Genomic DNA, 15,193 nt, shown 5'->3' on the forward strand with positions numbered 1-15,193 from the left:
CCCCCCTGGATCTTGGGCTTTCCCCAGGGAGTCCATTCAGGGAGTGAGGGAGTGGTGGGCTGGGCAGTCATTCTTCCCAGCCCACCTTTGGGTTCTCTGAGGGACCAGCCCAGGCCCAACAGTGGAATGTTGATGGTCCCAGGAAATGGACAGGGAGGCTGCATTCTGAGCTCCTGTGGCTCAGTTCTGGGAGTATTTGGGGCCACACCTCCTTCAGGCTGAGAAGCATAGTAGCACTTGGAGAGCCAAATCTGAATTATTTGTGTAAATACCATGAAGAGGGTCATGGAGAGGCTGGTTTTTCAATCATCCTTCCTTCCTTTCTTTCTTTTTTTTTTTTTTTTTTAAGATTTTATTTATTTATTTGAGAGAGAGGCAGTGAGAGAGAGTATGAGAGGGGAGAGGGTCAGAGGGAGAAACAGACTCCCCTTGGAGCTAGGAGCCCGATGCAGGACTCGATCCCAGGACTCTGGGATCATGACCTGAGCCGAAAGCAGTTGCTTAACCAACTGAGCCACCCAGGTGCCCTTCACTCATCCTTAATAACAGGCTGAACTTGACCATCTCTTGGAAATCCCCCCCAGAGGACAAGAGATGATAACAGGAAACGGAAGGAGGGGTGGAAGTGAAGAGTCAGGGAGGGGCAGAATCCCCAAGCCATATTGGGGTAGGGATGCTGGGAAGGGCTGGGAAGGAGCCAACACAGGGGCAAAGGGAGGCCAGTGCTGGGCAGCTGGAGCAGATCTGGACAATGTTTCTCTACCCCATCAGCACCCTCTGCGGGCCTCCATTTCTTCTTCTATAAAATGGGGCACCTACCTGGGGGCAAGGCCTACATGGCATAACCTGTGAGAAAGTGCTTTGGGTATAAAGGGCTCCGGCTATTTAATTAATTATCACTTTAATTCAGGCCTCAGTTCTAAAGTTTATTGAACTACCTAAAGACCAACAGAAACGGAATCATGGAAGAAGTTGGGCTATGGGAAAGAGAGTAGCAAAGATGGAGAAGCCAGGGGTATGGTTACTTCCATCAACCTCAAGGAATGTTCTGGAACTCAGAAGTGCCGTCGAGTTGGGTGCTGACCTTTCTGCAGCCCAGAGAGAGAGGGAAATGTGATTCGGTTTAAGACAAGGAGGGTCTGTAATGATAGAATGAAACACACTATTCAGGAGACGTTTAGGAGATTGTTACTGATTACCATTTTACAGGTGAGAAAACCGAGAATTGTTGACCCACACTGAGCCACAGAGGTAGGTGGGGAACCCTGATCCAATGAGCTCTTACCTTCCCAGGGGGACAGGAAGGGGAGACCCGGAGTTTACACTCCTGTCAGGCCACACTGTCCTGCTGTGTCCTGCTAGTGCTGAGGCCAGAGAGAAGTCTGTCCTGTGGGTCGCTATAAAAAACATTGTACACAGTGTTGTAGTTCCAGAGCCCAGTGTCAGGCCATGGTGAACAGTAGCCTGAAGAAATGTTCAAGACAGATGTTACCCGTTTTCTGCTGATGCCATGAAGAAACTCAGTGGAACAGCCTAGGAACACTTGGTTTTTAGCAGGTTGATTTTCTGGTGAGCCCTTGACAGCAAACACTTGCAACCCCACCCCCACCAGATCTCCAGGTCACCCCGGAAAAAGTCTTGCCCCACAACCAGAAATCACTGATCTGGGGAGGACTTCTCTGCAATTCCTACAACCTGAGAGGCACCAGTTGGGAGATGAGAGCCTCAGTCGGTAAAAATAAACCCCTTACCGATCAAGAGAGGAAACCCCAAGATCCTGTCCCTGACATTTGAGGAGGAGGTCTGGGCAGAGGCTGATGGCGGGAGGGGCGATGAGGACCAGCAAGTTTTCCCTCGGAGAGCCACGGGGCTGCATGTGCCCCTAGAGCTCTGGAGCCCGGCCCAGTTCCAAATCCCAGCTCTGCCACTTCCTTTGGGCCGCCCCTGCCTGCTCCATGCCTCAGTTTCCCCTTTCACAATGTGGGTTAACCACAAACCTCACAGTATTGAATAAGTTATCATGTCTAGAACTCAGAACACCGTCTGGCCCAGAGTTTGTTCAGGGAAGCCGGAGCTGCCGTTCTCATGGGACCTCTCGTCTCTCGCCCCTCCGATGTGCTGGGGCTGTGACTATGGTCCCTTGCTGTGCCCCCGAAGGGGCAGGGTTGTGAGGCTCCAGCTGTGTAACGAAGTGGAAGGGCACACTTGGAATGCCTCTGTTTGGTGGGGGCAAGCTGGGTTTCCAAAGAGCCCCCCTGCCCAGTGCCCCTCCTGCTGCACTTTCTCCTTCACGCTCTCGCCTGGCTGGATTACACGCTGGAGCTGCCAAGCATCTCACTCCTGCTCTCGGCCTCACATCTTACCCTGACTTCAGGCTCCTGCCAAGCCCCACTTGCCCCAGGATATACCCCCTAACCACTCTGGTGTGCCCTGGTCTCCTGAGTTTTCAGAGCCGGTGTCAGCCGGCCCCAGTCGTTCAGTGAGAGGGAGGGTGAGTGGGTGGCATGGAGCCCTGGCAGCCAGGGCCAAGGGGGCTCTGTTCCTGGCCAGGGGCCACTCTGCTGGCAAATCAGCCTCCCGTTCTGGGTCCCAGTGCCTCCATCTGTAGAATGAGGCTCTTTTCCATCCTCTCCATCTGGGGGCAGGGTGGGGTGCTTGCCATCGCTGCTTGAAGTGTGTTCAATTTTTCTCTTCTCCTCTGGCATGGAGCAGGTGTCAGCATCCTGGGATGGGGGCTCAGTGGAATGTTGGGCCCGATTCCATTTCATTCAGAGCACCTGAACGGTCATTTCTTGAGGAAGTAGAACCGGATATACAAGGCCCAGGGCCACGCTGAGTTGGGGCCCAACATGACTGCCCTGCCACCACCAGCTCATGGCACAGGATGGGAGCTGGGTGCTCAGGTGACTGGCTAGGTTCAGAGGTCTCCTCTCATTTTAGCCCAGGTCATGGGCTAGTGTCAGTCAAGCCTAGGAGCCCATCCCTGCGATCCTTGCGCTCCTAACTCCTACTGGTGGCTCCAGAGGAAGAGGCTGGGACTGCAGAAAAGCAGGCATGGAGAAGCCCCATGGCTGCTGACCACAGCCGTCCGTGTGGCTGAGAGCTCTGAGAAACCAGAAACCAGGGTTCTTGGTTAAAGATGTTTCTTAATGCTTGTCCCTCCCCGCTTTGAGAGCTGCTTCATTTCATGTAGTTTCACTTTTTAACATTAATCATTAATTTCTAATTTCCCTCTTATTTATTTCTGCAGGTATTCAGAACACATTTTACTTTCTATCAGGAATGTCCCTGAATCCAAATTCAGCCTTTATAGTAGTAGTGACTTCTGAAGAACATTCTGAAATACGTGTTCTCCTCCTGAAAATCTTGATTGAGGTAGGCCTCCAACAGATCACATATAGGCCCAAGGCTGATTACCACCAAGGTGAGAAATACTTTAGGGGTGTCAAAACCACATCTTGGCCAAGGACTTTGCAACTCAGAGTGCTGTGGCCCTGTGAACAGTCCAGGAGCCGGGACAGGCGGCCATGTTGTTTTCTTCCTGGGAGATGGGCCATGTTTTCTCAGTCTAGCAACGGGAAAGACTGAGACCTTGCCAGGAGCCAAGTGTACTGGTAGGTACACTTGGCTGATGCTTTTGAGGTAAACAGTCTTAAAGTGCCTCAGTGGCAAGAGATGGCAGGACCTGGGGAAAGCCGCCGCTCAGAGCCAGTGAAGTCACAGCGCAAGCAAGGCCCAGCCCCAACACGGCAGTCGAGAATGTGCTACAGCTGGGGAAAGCGCTGAGGTGGCTCTCGGTTTGTGTGTGTGAACTCTTTCCTCTCCGACTTTCTTTCTTTTCTTCTTTCTTTCTTTTAGAGGGAGTATGAGAGTGCAAGAGTGGGGGTGGGGCAGAGGGAGAGGGAGAGAGGGAATCTGAAGCAGGCTCCATGCTCAGTGTGGAGCACGACACAGGGCTGGATCTCAAGACACTGAGATCATGAACTGAGCCAAAATCAAGATCCGGTTGCTTAACCATCTGAGCCACCTGGGGGCCCCTCCTCTCAGGCTTTAAATGTGTGAGGAGCTCGCAGTTGCCTGAAAAAGGGACTGCCACCATCCCTTCTCTGGGGAGGTTTGGGTTTTGGGATAAAGCTTCATCCTGCTTTGAGATTTTCCTACAGAATTGTCCAAGGGAGATCTTTTTTTCTCCCCTGTAAGACTCGCAGAAATCTTCTTGGAGGAGACAGTACTTTTGAAAGGAGCCTAAGAAATATCCCCCTGTTTTAGAGAACCTGGCTCCCACCTGGATCTAGAAACAGATTCTCCTGCTCACAACTGTCACTGTGTAGCAGCCCTCCTGGCACGTGGCAGCTGAGAGCCCTCCTGGGAGGGTGCGGGAGGTCCTGATCCCCGCACCGCCAGCTTCCTCTGTGATCTTTACTAAGCCCCTCAATCCTTCTGCTCTGCCATGTGCAAGCCAAATGCTCCCAGAGTCACCCTGGGTTGCCTGTGGCAAAGACAAGCAGACTCCAAGGGGGGAGGCTGTTTTTGGATCAAAGGCCACAGGACCCTTCTTGGTGGTGTTTTATAGATTTCTTCAGAAATGGAATTCTTCCCAGCTTGTGAAGAAGGATTAGACCAGGGTGACCAACTTGTCCCAGGGCACCTGGGGGTTTCTGGTTGTAGCACCGAGAGTTCTACGTCCTGCAGCAACTGGGACAACTGGTCACCCTGTCTGTACTCCCCTTTGGTGTGAGGGAGTGAGCAAATTCTGGCTGGGGGTGTGTCCTCTGTATTTTACACCTTCTCCCCCCGCAATAGGACTGGAGGGGGCTTCTCTGCTGGGGTGAAGGAAAGACCGATTTGAGGTTGACAAAGAGGAAAGCAGACACTTCAGGAAGTTAAAGAGCCTGCCTCTCCCCACTTCAACCTTACTTGGCCTGGGGCTCTGGCCTCGCAGTGGGCACACAGACACTCATCCAGGGCCCACTGGAGGTTCCCGTCTTGCTAGGTTCCCGTGTGGGGCCACGTGGCAAGAAGGGACAGGTGTGGAGCTGCCCAGTTCAGGGTCTCCTCATGGCACATAGAGGTATTTAAACTTTCCTTGGCTGCTCTGCCCCCACAGGCTTTCATGGGCAGGGAGACCGATGTGTGCCCACGCACGTGCTCCACCCCCTACCCCACCAGCACCTTCATCTGCCAGTGGGATGCTCGGCCCATGTGCTCACACACGGTAACCAGAGCTTAAGCAAAACACCCACGGAGCCCACGGAGCTTGAGGTCTACAGACAGGCGCACACACACATGGGTGGATGTGGGGAAGCAGGGCCGGGAAACAGCAGGAGGGGGCAGAAGGGTCTAGAAACACCATAGGGGGCACATGCACAGGGGGTCCAGCACTGGCACCACGGCACGAGCGTGGTGCAGCGGTGGCCATGGACACGGCACACACTCCTCCCCTGGCCTCCAACCAGAGCTCCGGTTTGGCATAAGTTTGGGGCCAGGCCCCAAACGTCAGGAGATGTCCCCCCACCGTTTCCCTGCCTGGCAGGAGCCTCTTGGGGCTGCCAGACCTGCGCTGGTAGCAGGGCCTTCTGGCACAGCTCCCCGGGAGAACGGGCAGGCCCAGACGTGCTGTACAAGGGAGCAGGCGTGGGGGCGGGGAGGGGGCTCTTACACAATCCCATCCGGGCTCAGCAAGGCGGGAGGGTTGAAAGGCCCCTGGCAGCTCCCCAGCCCCTTATGCCCAGGCAAGGAAACCACAGCCTGAAACGCCTGGGTTTCTGAAGGGCGGGAAGGCGGGATTTTTTTGAGGCCTGCTCCACTCAGGCTGCTTCCCAGACTCTGTCATTCCTCTGAGGCCACAAGGGCTGCCAAGCATGTCAGGCACCGAATCATAGGCTTCCAGAAACTCAGCAAGGCTGGTGCCCTTATTTCCCACTGAATATGGGAAGAGTTTGCTGAAGACATTGTTCCTTTGCCCAGAGACCCGCATACATTGAAACTAACCCACAGAGGTACAGAGAGCAGCTGGAAAATGGGGTCCCGAGAACACCAATGGTGTTCCTGGATGTGCCAGACACGGTTTCAAGCACTTTCTGAATATTAGCCAGTTCAGTGCCCACTCTAACCCCGGAAGGTGGGCCCTGTCATTGTCGTCTCCATTCTTTAGAGATGAGGGAGTAACTTGCCCAGGTCGACACAGCTAGTGTGTGGCATGACTGGGCTATGAACCCAAGCAGCTTTACCAGCATTTATATCCTTTTTGGTCTTTTGGGAATCAAGCAGAATTGTGAGACAACCAATTAGGAATATGTTGGAAATGGCTTAGGAGCACATGTTGCAAACCTCAGTGCCTACAGGGCCCGGTAGGTGACATAAATGTGTGACTCAGGCCTGGTGGGGAGAGGCCTGTGGTCCCAGCTGGAGAATGGGTCGGCAACCAGGGGTGTCCTCATACAAAGTCCCTAAATTGAAACTTGCCTGGAGGCCATTTGCCACCACAACCCCCAACCCCACCCCTCCCTTCTTAGAGCAGCTCTAACATAAGCCTACTGCACCGTACCTCGACATGCACCAGGAAATGTGGCCTAATGGGGCATACCAGCTTGTCTTGGGGGGTTTGAAAGGACACAGAAGCAGGAAAGGACAGATATGCATTGGGTGAGTGGAAGTGACAGAGGACAGGAAGAACAGCCCATTTAGAAACAGCAAAGATGATGTGAGTTGCCTGTTCCTTGAGGGAGGAGACTCTTGATAGCCTGAAGAACTCTATCCCCTATGAGCCCAAAGAGATCCAAGGAGGCCCCTTCTGCTACAAGACTCATTTAGCAAAACAGAGTCCTCCATTTTATGATTTTAGCCCCAGCCTGGTAACTGATTCACTTGGTTACTTCAAGTTCCCTGCAATAATCCCTTGGTCGGCTTCTCGGACTTGTTACAAGTAAAGGGTTATCATATTAGAGGTTGAACGTACTAATTTGCTGATTTTCAATTGGTTTTGACCTACAAAAACATCAGTTTCATATGATCCAACCCTATAATTGTCCTGTCTACCTTGCAAGGTGCAGGGGATAAATGAAAATGTTTGAAGCATGAGCCAAAGATTCACTGCCCTATGCGCAGCAGGCATCCAGTGAACGCTTGGTGAATGTAAATACTGGTTCCTGAATCAGGTGGGGATGAGCCGTCCTTACCACTTCTGGCAAAGCCAACTGCCTGGGGACAGGGTCAGGCAAAGCAGTTCTTCGAGGGAAATTCACGTTCACCCAGCTCTTCCCGGATGCTGGCTCCTGTGCGAGCCCTCTCCCCACACCCCCCCACACCCCCGCCTGAGCCAGAATCCGGGTCATGTTCAGCTTTCAGCTTGGACACAGAGACGACCGCCCAAAGCCACCATCCAGGGAGGGAAGAAGCCTCAATCGCTTAGATGTGGCAAAGACCAAGCTCTCGGGAGCATCCGGGTTTTGCGGACTGAACAATCTCTTCTAGGGTAACCAGAGATTAATGGGTGCATGGCAGGTAGAAGGCGCTGTCCTGCCTCATCTACCACGCCGCCCAATCCCTCCACTTCTCAGAAAATTATGGCACAAAGGAGGGGTCACGGCGGCAGCGGCCAACGAGCCTTCTCCCGCTTTGGGTCGAAAGGAGGCCCCAGGTCTGCGCCGCAACGAAGGCAACGGGCCAGGGGAGGGAGGGGACCGAACAAAGAGTTGGGACGCGTGGTCCGGGGACACCACTGTGGGTGCCTCGGATTGGCGAGCGCCCACCCTGGGGAAAATCCCACTTCCAGCCATGGGGGTACCTGGGGGCACGACCGAGACCGGCGGCCGCCCCCTCCGCCACCGCGTAACCGGGACGGGATCGCGATCGCGATCGCCAAGCAACAGGAGGTGGCGCGGCTCTCCCGCCCTCTTCCACACCTGTCCTCGTTTCTTCCGGCCACAGGACATGGAGCCTGGGCTTTTCTCTTCCCAGAGGACAAGCTGCTCGGGAAAGCCCCAACGGCCAGACTGAAAGATGTGAACCAGGATGCGGGCCTGACGCGTGCGGGCCAAGGGAAGTGGGGAGGGGGCCCAGACCCAGGTAGCGTCCCGGCACTCCGCGCCTCCCCCCAGGCCGGGCACTGGAGTCCGGGGCCAGAGGAGGCAGCCGGGCGAGTGCGTGGTAAGCTCAGAAAAGGGAGTCTCGCGTTGAGAACGGGGTCAGCGAGCCCCTGACCTAAGAGAACCAAGAAGGGCGCCGCAATCCCACCTCCCATTCCTCGCTTGAACCTCTACGGGACTTGGCATACGTCCCTCCTCCACGATTTCAGACTCCGGGTTTTCTCCACTCCCAGATCCGCGGCCCCAAGAGACAGACAGCGGAACCTGCCAATGGCAGGACGCAAAGCGTCAACTTTGTGTTCGCCCGCCACTCTCAGCCAGTGCGCGCCCGTTTCTCCGGAGTCCCGCCTTCCGTGTCGGGCGCCCCCTTCTGGCCACACTGGGATGAACGCTATCTGTCGCCATGTTGAGTGCGGCACATTTATTTTCTTTCTGGAACATTTTCCCACCTATTCTAATCCTTCTTCCCACACAGCTGCTTTCTAAGTTCGACAGTCAAATGCAATGGCGATAAGGAGCCTGTAACGTGTGATCTTCAGGTCGTTTGCGTGATCGGATCGCCACGTCACGCCACGCTTGCTGAGCCCAACGCCATCTTGAGAGTGGCGACTTGATGTTTCCCTTCTTAGGGCTCCGCGTGGTCCTCTAAATGGCGTCCCAAACTTCAAGGAGTCCCCAAGGACTACACAAACTGGTCTAAGGGGGCGATTATTTACCCCAGTAAACTCTCAGTATATAAGTTCATGTGCCCCTCGCAGTCCCTCAAGTGGGGTGAGAGAAAAGATAGACTAGATGGCTGGGCCCTGGAAGGAGCTCCCTGAAGCTGTCGCGACGGCAGTGGCCAGTCGGGGTAGGCGCCGTCCAAACCCCTGGAGTGCGGAGACTTCTGTGTGGTGCGACGCCGAAGGAGCTATCCCTTTCGAAGGCAGGAGCTAACACCGGCCCACGAGTCCCCTCGAAGCATGACTCTCAGACTGTGTGTGTGCTTGGCACGGAGCCCGGTTGTCGGCTGGCTCATGCGGCCAACGCCGGGGCTCGTGGTGGGCAACGGGATCACCTCTTTAAAGACCCGGGGCACTTGGGGCCGGGCACAGGGTGTGGACGAAGTACAGACGGGGCGGCCCAGGAGCGCGGGTCTCGGCCTCACGCCCTCATTGCTCGTCGCAGGGCTTCGACCCACTTGCACGGTGACAATCCTCTCGGTCGAAAGGTGCCCCGGCGCGGGGGGCGGGCACCTCCTCGGGCACCGCACAGGGCACCGCCCCGGGCAAGCGAAGCCCAGCACCCGGCCTCCCTTCCCCCTCGCTGGCAGCCGTCGTGCGCGCCGGCCTCCGCCTCCTCTTCCCTCCCCCTCCTTCCGCGCAGCAGCGGGCAGGGGAGGACTGGGGGCTGGGCGGGCGGCTTTGCCGCGCTTTGGCTTTCTGCGTCAGCAGCCCCAGCAAAACAGCGGCGGGAGCGCGCGCCTAGAGCGCGCTCTTGCGCCCCTCCCCCGCGGCGCCGGCGCCGCCGAGACCCGGCAAACTAGAGCCCTGAATGACAGTGCGGACGGAGACTGCGCAGCGCGGGACGCACCAAGATACTGCCGCTTTAAGCACGCTTGCCCATTGTTCGGAATCGAGCCAATGAGCGAGCGCCCGCTCCCTGCGCTCAGCCAATAGCACTCGGGCAGAGGAGGCCGAGCGCCGCCCACTAATCTATATTAAAGGTTCTGGCGCCGCGTGAGTTCCCCACTGGCTGCTCTGAAAAGCCATCTTTGCATTGTTCCTGTGTCCGGCTCTTCGTTCGCCGCAACCACCTCCGCCGCGCGCCTCTTCCGCCACCGCGGACTCCGGTAGCTTTCTCGGCAGAGTCCTCGAACTCTTGTTTTCTTTTTAATCCGCTGCATCGGATCACCGGCGTGCCCCATCATGTCAGACGCGGCCGTGGACACCAGCTCCGAGATCACCACCAAGGTGAGGTTGGACGCCGCCCGCCCCTTCGGGGTCCGCGCGCTGCTGCCGCCGGAGCGGTGTTTGGCGCGCGCACGGCGGCTGGGCTGCTCCGAGCCCGCTGTCTCGTCTTCGGGCGGAGAGATCTCTCGCCCCCGGCCTAGGCCCCCAGGCCGCTCACTCTTTTGTGTGCGGGGGAGGGGGCGGGAAGCGCGGCGGCAGGCGTGATGCCGGTCGGGGAGTGGGGCAGGCGCCCGCGGGGCCCCTGAGGGGCGGGGGCCGAGGGGCTCGGGGGGCGGGTGTTTCACAGCTCCTGAAACTTGTTTGTGAGTCGTCTGAAAGGTGGCGGGAGGAGAGGGGCCGGCTGAGGGTCGTCAGCCCGTAGGGCGCACGGAAATAACTTTGAAACTCAAGCGCGTTTGGAATCGGAAGTGCTGGGGGGGGGGGGCGCGGGGGGGGGCGGGGGGGCTGCGGGAAGCGGCGGCTCCGCAACGAGCGCCCGCCGGCGGCGCTCCTCTTTGTTCGGAGCCGGGCCGCCTCGTTTCGCGCCTTGCGGTGGGTCCGAGGTGGTTTATCTGGACTAAGCGCTGATAAGGTGGAGTCGGGCAGCGGGTCGGCGGACCGCGACGTCGATTGTCTCCGCGGAGGTGTGAAGGTCTTCTCCGCCCTGGGAGCCCTCAGGGAGGGCGGGGGTAGGCGTCCTCCGGGGAGAGAGCGCCGGGAGCAGCCGCCTAGCTTCAGTAATTTCACCAGCGGTGCCGGGTTTGGCTGTGGAGGAGGCGAGCCCACGCGCCGTTGGTGAGGAAACGGAAAGTGAAGGAACGGCGCGCCGGGGCGACGATGGGCGCCCCCCGCGGCTGCCCGGGAGCACCGTGTGCGCCGCCGCTCCGGAGGCAACGCGGACGAACAAAAGCTGTGGCCGCGGCTGGCCGGTTGTGGGGTCTAGCCGGGCGCTGGGGGTTGTCGGGGCCTGGTGTTGCGGGGTCGCTGCCCTCAGTCTTGAGATCCTGCGCGTTTGGCGAAGCTCCGGTTCTGCGCGCCGGGTCGTTCTCGCGGCCAGCGCGGGGAGCGTCTTCTCTCCGCTCTCGCCCGGAGCGCGGCACTTTAAGGCAGATCGGCTCTTTTACCTAAGCTCTGGTCTGCGCCCCTTGTGCCTCTTTGGGGACGGGCAGGAGTCACCTTGGTGTCTCCTTAACCTCTATGCCCCTGGCGTCACCTCTGGCTTTCTCCCAGGGGTGACTTCCCCGGCGGAGAGGAGCTGGCGACTGGAATCTCCGCAAGGGCTCCAGCGGGCCCCCTCCGGACCAAGCCCGGGAACTAGTTGGGGGGGGGGGTCGGCTCTTCCCAGTGCGGACGTCCGCGTTAGCTTTCCTCCAAGGTGATTTCCCGCTGGCAGCAGTAAATAGCCCCGTGGAGCGCGTCCCCGACGGCCTCGGGCTGCGGGGCTGGAAAAGCCCCATGGACTTCGGGGCAGTCTACCGCGGGACTTTGCCCGCCAAATGCAGAGAGGCAGGCCCGCGCATCGAGGCCTGCTCTGGGGGCGTCAAGAAGCCCCAGGAAAGACTGGCGAGCACCTCGCGCGGCGGCGGGGCCAGCGCAGCCGGCAGGCTCCGTGTCTCCAGGGTCAGGGGCGCACTCGGCGGCCCTGGGCCACGTGCTCCGCGCGCGCGGTGCGTGCCGAGGCCCGCGCGCAAAGCCCGCCGGGCGGGGGCTGCGCGCCTGCGCGCCGCGTTCTCCCCGCCCCCACCCGCTCCCCGGGGCTTCGGCCGCCAGGGGGCGGGAGCGGGCGGCACCGGGGTTCGCGGCTTGGCGGCGGGTGGTAATGGGCCCGACAGGTGCCCGGGGCCGCTCACTGGACGGAGTCCGAGCTGTGTCTGGCTCGACGCCTGTTCGTGTTGGCGGCAGGGTCGGCAGGGCCAGGCGGAAAAAGTTAAGGGGCTTCGGGGCGCCCGCGGTGGCGCTGCCCTTTGGAAAGCGGACTGGGTCCGCTCCTCGAGGTGTGGTCTGATGGTCTCTGAGATGGGGCGCGCGGGGCGGCTCTCTTCTGAAGGAGGGTCAGTCCCTTAAGCCCGGGCACGTTCCCCAGCCAAAACCTGCGACCTCTTGGGACAGCTGTCACAGTTAGGGGACTGGTGGGTTTGGGTTTTTTAAAGAGCTGGGCTGCCGTGGGCTTGCTTGGTGCTTAGCTCGGCGGGGAGGACTTGAGACAGCCTCCCGGGTTCTGCTAGTTCCCTCCCTTCCATTCCCTTCCCGGGCTAGCCCGCCCACGGGAGTTCTCCCGCAGTGCCCGGGTCCTCCCTCCATTACCTTATTTATTTATGGCACATACCTGCTATTTTCCAAGAAGGATTTGTGAGAGGCGGAGCTCCCTCTGGTTGGAAGCCAGTTCATGATGGGTGTGTGAGTGAAGTGTTCGCTGGCTCGTCTGCCCGGCCAGACGGGTTTAAGGCCGTGGTGCCACATGGGTCTTGTCCTAAGAAGTATGAATAAGGGGCAGTGGGAACAACTGCAGGGGACTCTTCTTGATGTGCTTTTTAAGGGTTGAGAAATTGGAGGAAACCCTGACCACAGACATGCTGGCTGTCCTGAGCTCCTCCTTCCCGTGTTTCCAAATGTAACATGGGGCTCTTAGGACATCCTGATCAGCGCTGTATTCATGCCCCTGAGTTCTGGGCCTCTTTGCCAGCCCCGGGTTTTTTAAAAGACTTACTAGTTCCTTCTTAACTCTTTGAAGGACTTAAAGGAGAAGAAGGAAGTTGTGGAGGAGGCAGAGAATGGAAGAGACGCACCTGCTAATGGGAACGCTGTGAGTGTCCGCCTTGCCCATGATGCCTAGCCACTCCTGGCCAAGAAGTTCTCTCACTCCAGGTTGGGCTTAGTCTGGGGTGAGCGAGAAGGCTGAGCCCTTGGCTAGTTCCTGCATCATGGTCTCCTGGTGGAGCTTTAGGAAGAGGAGTTGAGGTCTCTTGCCTTGTCTCGGGCTGCAAATGCATTGGGTGGGGTGTGGGGGGAAGAGACGGCAGGAGTGGTGATCTTTTCTCATTAACAACTTGGTATGTCTTTTGTCGAGGAGAATGAGGAAAATGGGGAGCAGGAGGCCGACAATGAGGTAGATGAAGAAGAGGAAGAAGGTGGGGAGGAGGAGGAGGAAGAAGAGGAAGGTGATGGTGAGTAGCCTTGTTTGTCTCCACTATTAGGGGGTACCATTCCCTGGCCTTGTCCAGCAAAGGGACAGGAGTTAGGTCCTGGGGTTGGGGGACCAGTGGCCCACCTACAGCTGGGTCGGTACAGCGGGGCTAGGACTTCGCTGGTTTTAGGCTAGCAAAGTGAACCTGTGCCCCCACGTATGCACGCTCCCACTTGTGCCTTCCACACACTGGTCTGTTGCTCTTTCCTCCTCTGGAGACAAGTGCCCACTAGGAGGTGGCAAGGTGGCCCTTGGCTGCCTGGTTTGTCAGGCAGCAGGGATCAGGGATATTCCTCTTCCTGGACAATCTTTCACCGGGAAGTTCCCCTAAGGAGCTGTGGTGTTTGTCCCTACCCAAGTTCAGGTTGTTGGTGGGTGGGTAGGGTATCAGGATTCTTCCTGGTCCTTGAGGGAAGGCCATGTGGTTTACCCTGGGATTTGATTCTGCAGGTGAAGAAGAGGATGGAGATGAAGATGAGGAGGCTGAGGCAGCTACGGGCAAACGGGCAGCTGAAGATGATGAGGTGGGTTCTGGTTTTGGTGGGGGGTTGGGACCTGAGACAAGATAGCCAGAGGGGCTCGTTCCCGCTGTGCAGTCCTGAAAGGCTCCCTTATCTTGAGCAGGAACAGAAAGGAAGCTAGGCCTGCCTTCTCAGAGCTCTGGAAGCCTCTGGAGCAGCCAGTGCCTGGTCCTTGCCTCTTTTCCTAGAAGTGGGGGTGGGCCTGGTGTGTGCTTGCAGGGGCCTTGACTATCTTTCGCTGTGCAGGATGATGATGTCGACACCAAGAAGCAGAAGACTGATGAGGATGACTAGACAGCAAAAAAGGAAAAGTTAAACTTAACAAAAAAAAAAAAAAAAAAAGGCCACCGTGACCTATTCACCCTCCACTTCCCGTCTCAGAATCTAAACGTGGTCACCTTCGAGTAGAGAGTCCCGCCCGCCTGCCCAACGCGGGCAGTGCCACCCGCAGATGACACACGCTCTCCGCCACCCAACCAAAACCACAACGTGAATTTGCAACAGGGGAGGAAAAAAGAACCAAAACTTCCAAGGCCCTGCTTTTTTTCTTAAAAGTACTTTAAAAAGGAAAATTTGTTTGTATTTTTTATTTACATTTTATATTTTTGTACATATTGTTAGGGGTCAGCCATTTTTAATGATCTCGGATGACCAAATCAGCCTTCGGAGCGTTCTCTGTCCTACTTCTGACTTTACTTGTGGTGTGACCATGTTCATTATAATCTCAAAGGAGAAAAAAAACCTTGTAAAAAAAGCAAAAACAACAACAAAAAAACAATCTTATTCCGAGCATTCCAGTAACTTTTTTTGTGTATGTACTTAGCTGTACTATAAGTAGTTGGTTTGTATGAGATGGTTAAAAAGGCCAAAGATAAAAGGTTTCTTTTTTTTCCTTTTTTGTCTATGAAGTTGCTGTTTATTTTTTTTGGCCTGTTTGATGTATGTGTGAAACAATGTTGTCCAACAATAAACCGGAATTTTATTTTGCTGAGTTGTTCTAACAAAGCTGTCTCAAGCTTGGTTTTTCTGCATTTCAGTTTCTCTAGATCACCTGTGGTGGGGGCAAGGACAGGAGGGGAGGGGGCATTGGAAGGATCTTGAATTCAGGCCCAGCTATATTTTCTGGGGATAGTGGGCTGAAGACCCCCAATTGTCAAGAATGGGTGGGAGCAGCATGGTGGGTGGCCACGGAGATCAAAAGCTGAGCTGTGGCTGACCACTAAGACCTTCGGGAGGGTACTGGAATTAAGGGTTGTGAAGGGAAGGCCACTTAGAGGGGTTGGTCTACTGATTGTACCAAGAGCCATTTCCCAGGACCGCAGTATTGCATGTCAGGTGGATGAGGGTGCTCTGGAAGAGAATGTCCCCATCCCCAGGCACTTCCCAAGGAATGGGCTACATGAGGCACTGTTACACAGACACCACCCCCCCCAGGGTTGGGGTGGGTGGGTGGTGGCACAGGCCAACTGT

General features: G+C 56.8%; 1 protein-coding gene across 2 annotated transcripts; it reads left to right on the forward strand.

The window, feature by feature from the left end:
- The first annotated feature begins 9,793 nt into the window (after positions 1 to 9,793).
- Positions 9,794 to 14,728, forward strand: PTMA (prothymosin alpha). 2 transcript variants are annotated; one of them, XM_032857484.1, is made up of 5 exons: positions 9,794 to 10,039; positions 12,750 to 12,821; positions 13,086 to 13,182; positions 13,653 to 13,726; positions 13,970 to 14,728. In XM_032857484.1, exons 1-5 carry the CDS (start codon positions 9,995 to 9,997, stop codon positions 14,015 to 14,017), a joined length of 336 nt encoding a protein of 111 aa, XP_032713375.1. In that variant the 5' UTR covers positions 9,794 to 9,994; the 3' UTR covers positions 14,018 to 14,728. The 2 variants fall into 2 exon arrangements, with proteins under 2 accessions (XP_032713375.1, XP_032713376.1); XM_032857485.1 differs by having other exon boundaries at positions 9,796 to 10,039; positions 13,089 to 13,182.
- Positions 14,729 to 15,193: the final 465 nt, after the last annotated feature.

Source organism: Lontra canadensis, unplaced genomic scaffold (genome assembly GCF_010015895.1).
Source record: "Lontra canadensis isolate GAN:19392208 unplaced genomic scaffold, GSC_riverotter_1.0 scaffold13, whole genome shotgun sequence".
Lineage (NCBI taxonomy): Eukaryota > Metazoa > Chordata > Mammalia > Carnivora > Mustelidae > Lontra > Lontra canadensis.

Coding starts and splice junctions, on each gene's coding strand:
- PTMA (XM_032857484.1), top strand. CDS start 9,995: ATGTCAGACGCGGCCGTGGACACCAGCTCCGAGATCACCACCAAG. Junction 10,040..12,749: donor GCTCCGAGATCACCACCAAG/GTGAGGTTGGAC, acceptor AACTCTTTGAAG/GACTTAAAGGAGAAGAAGGA. Junction 12,822..13,085: donor CACCTGCTAATGGGAACGCT/GTGAGTGTCCGC, acceptor TCTTTTGTCGAG/GAGAATGAGGAAAATGGGGA.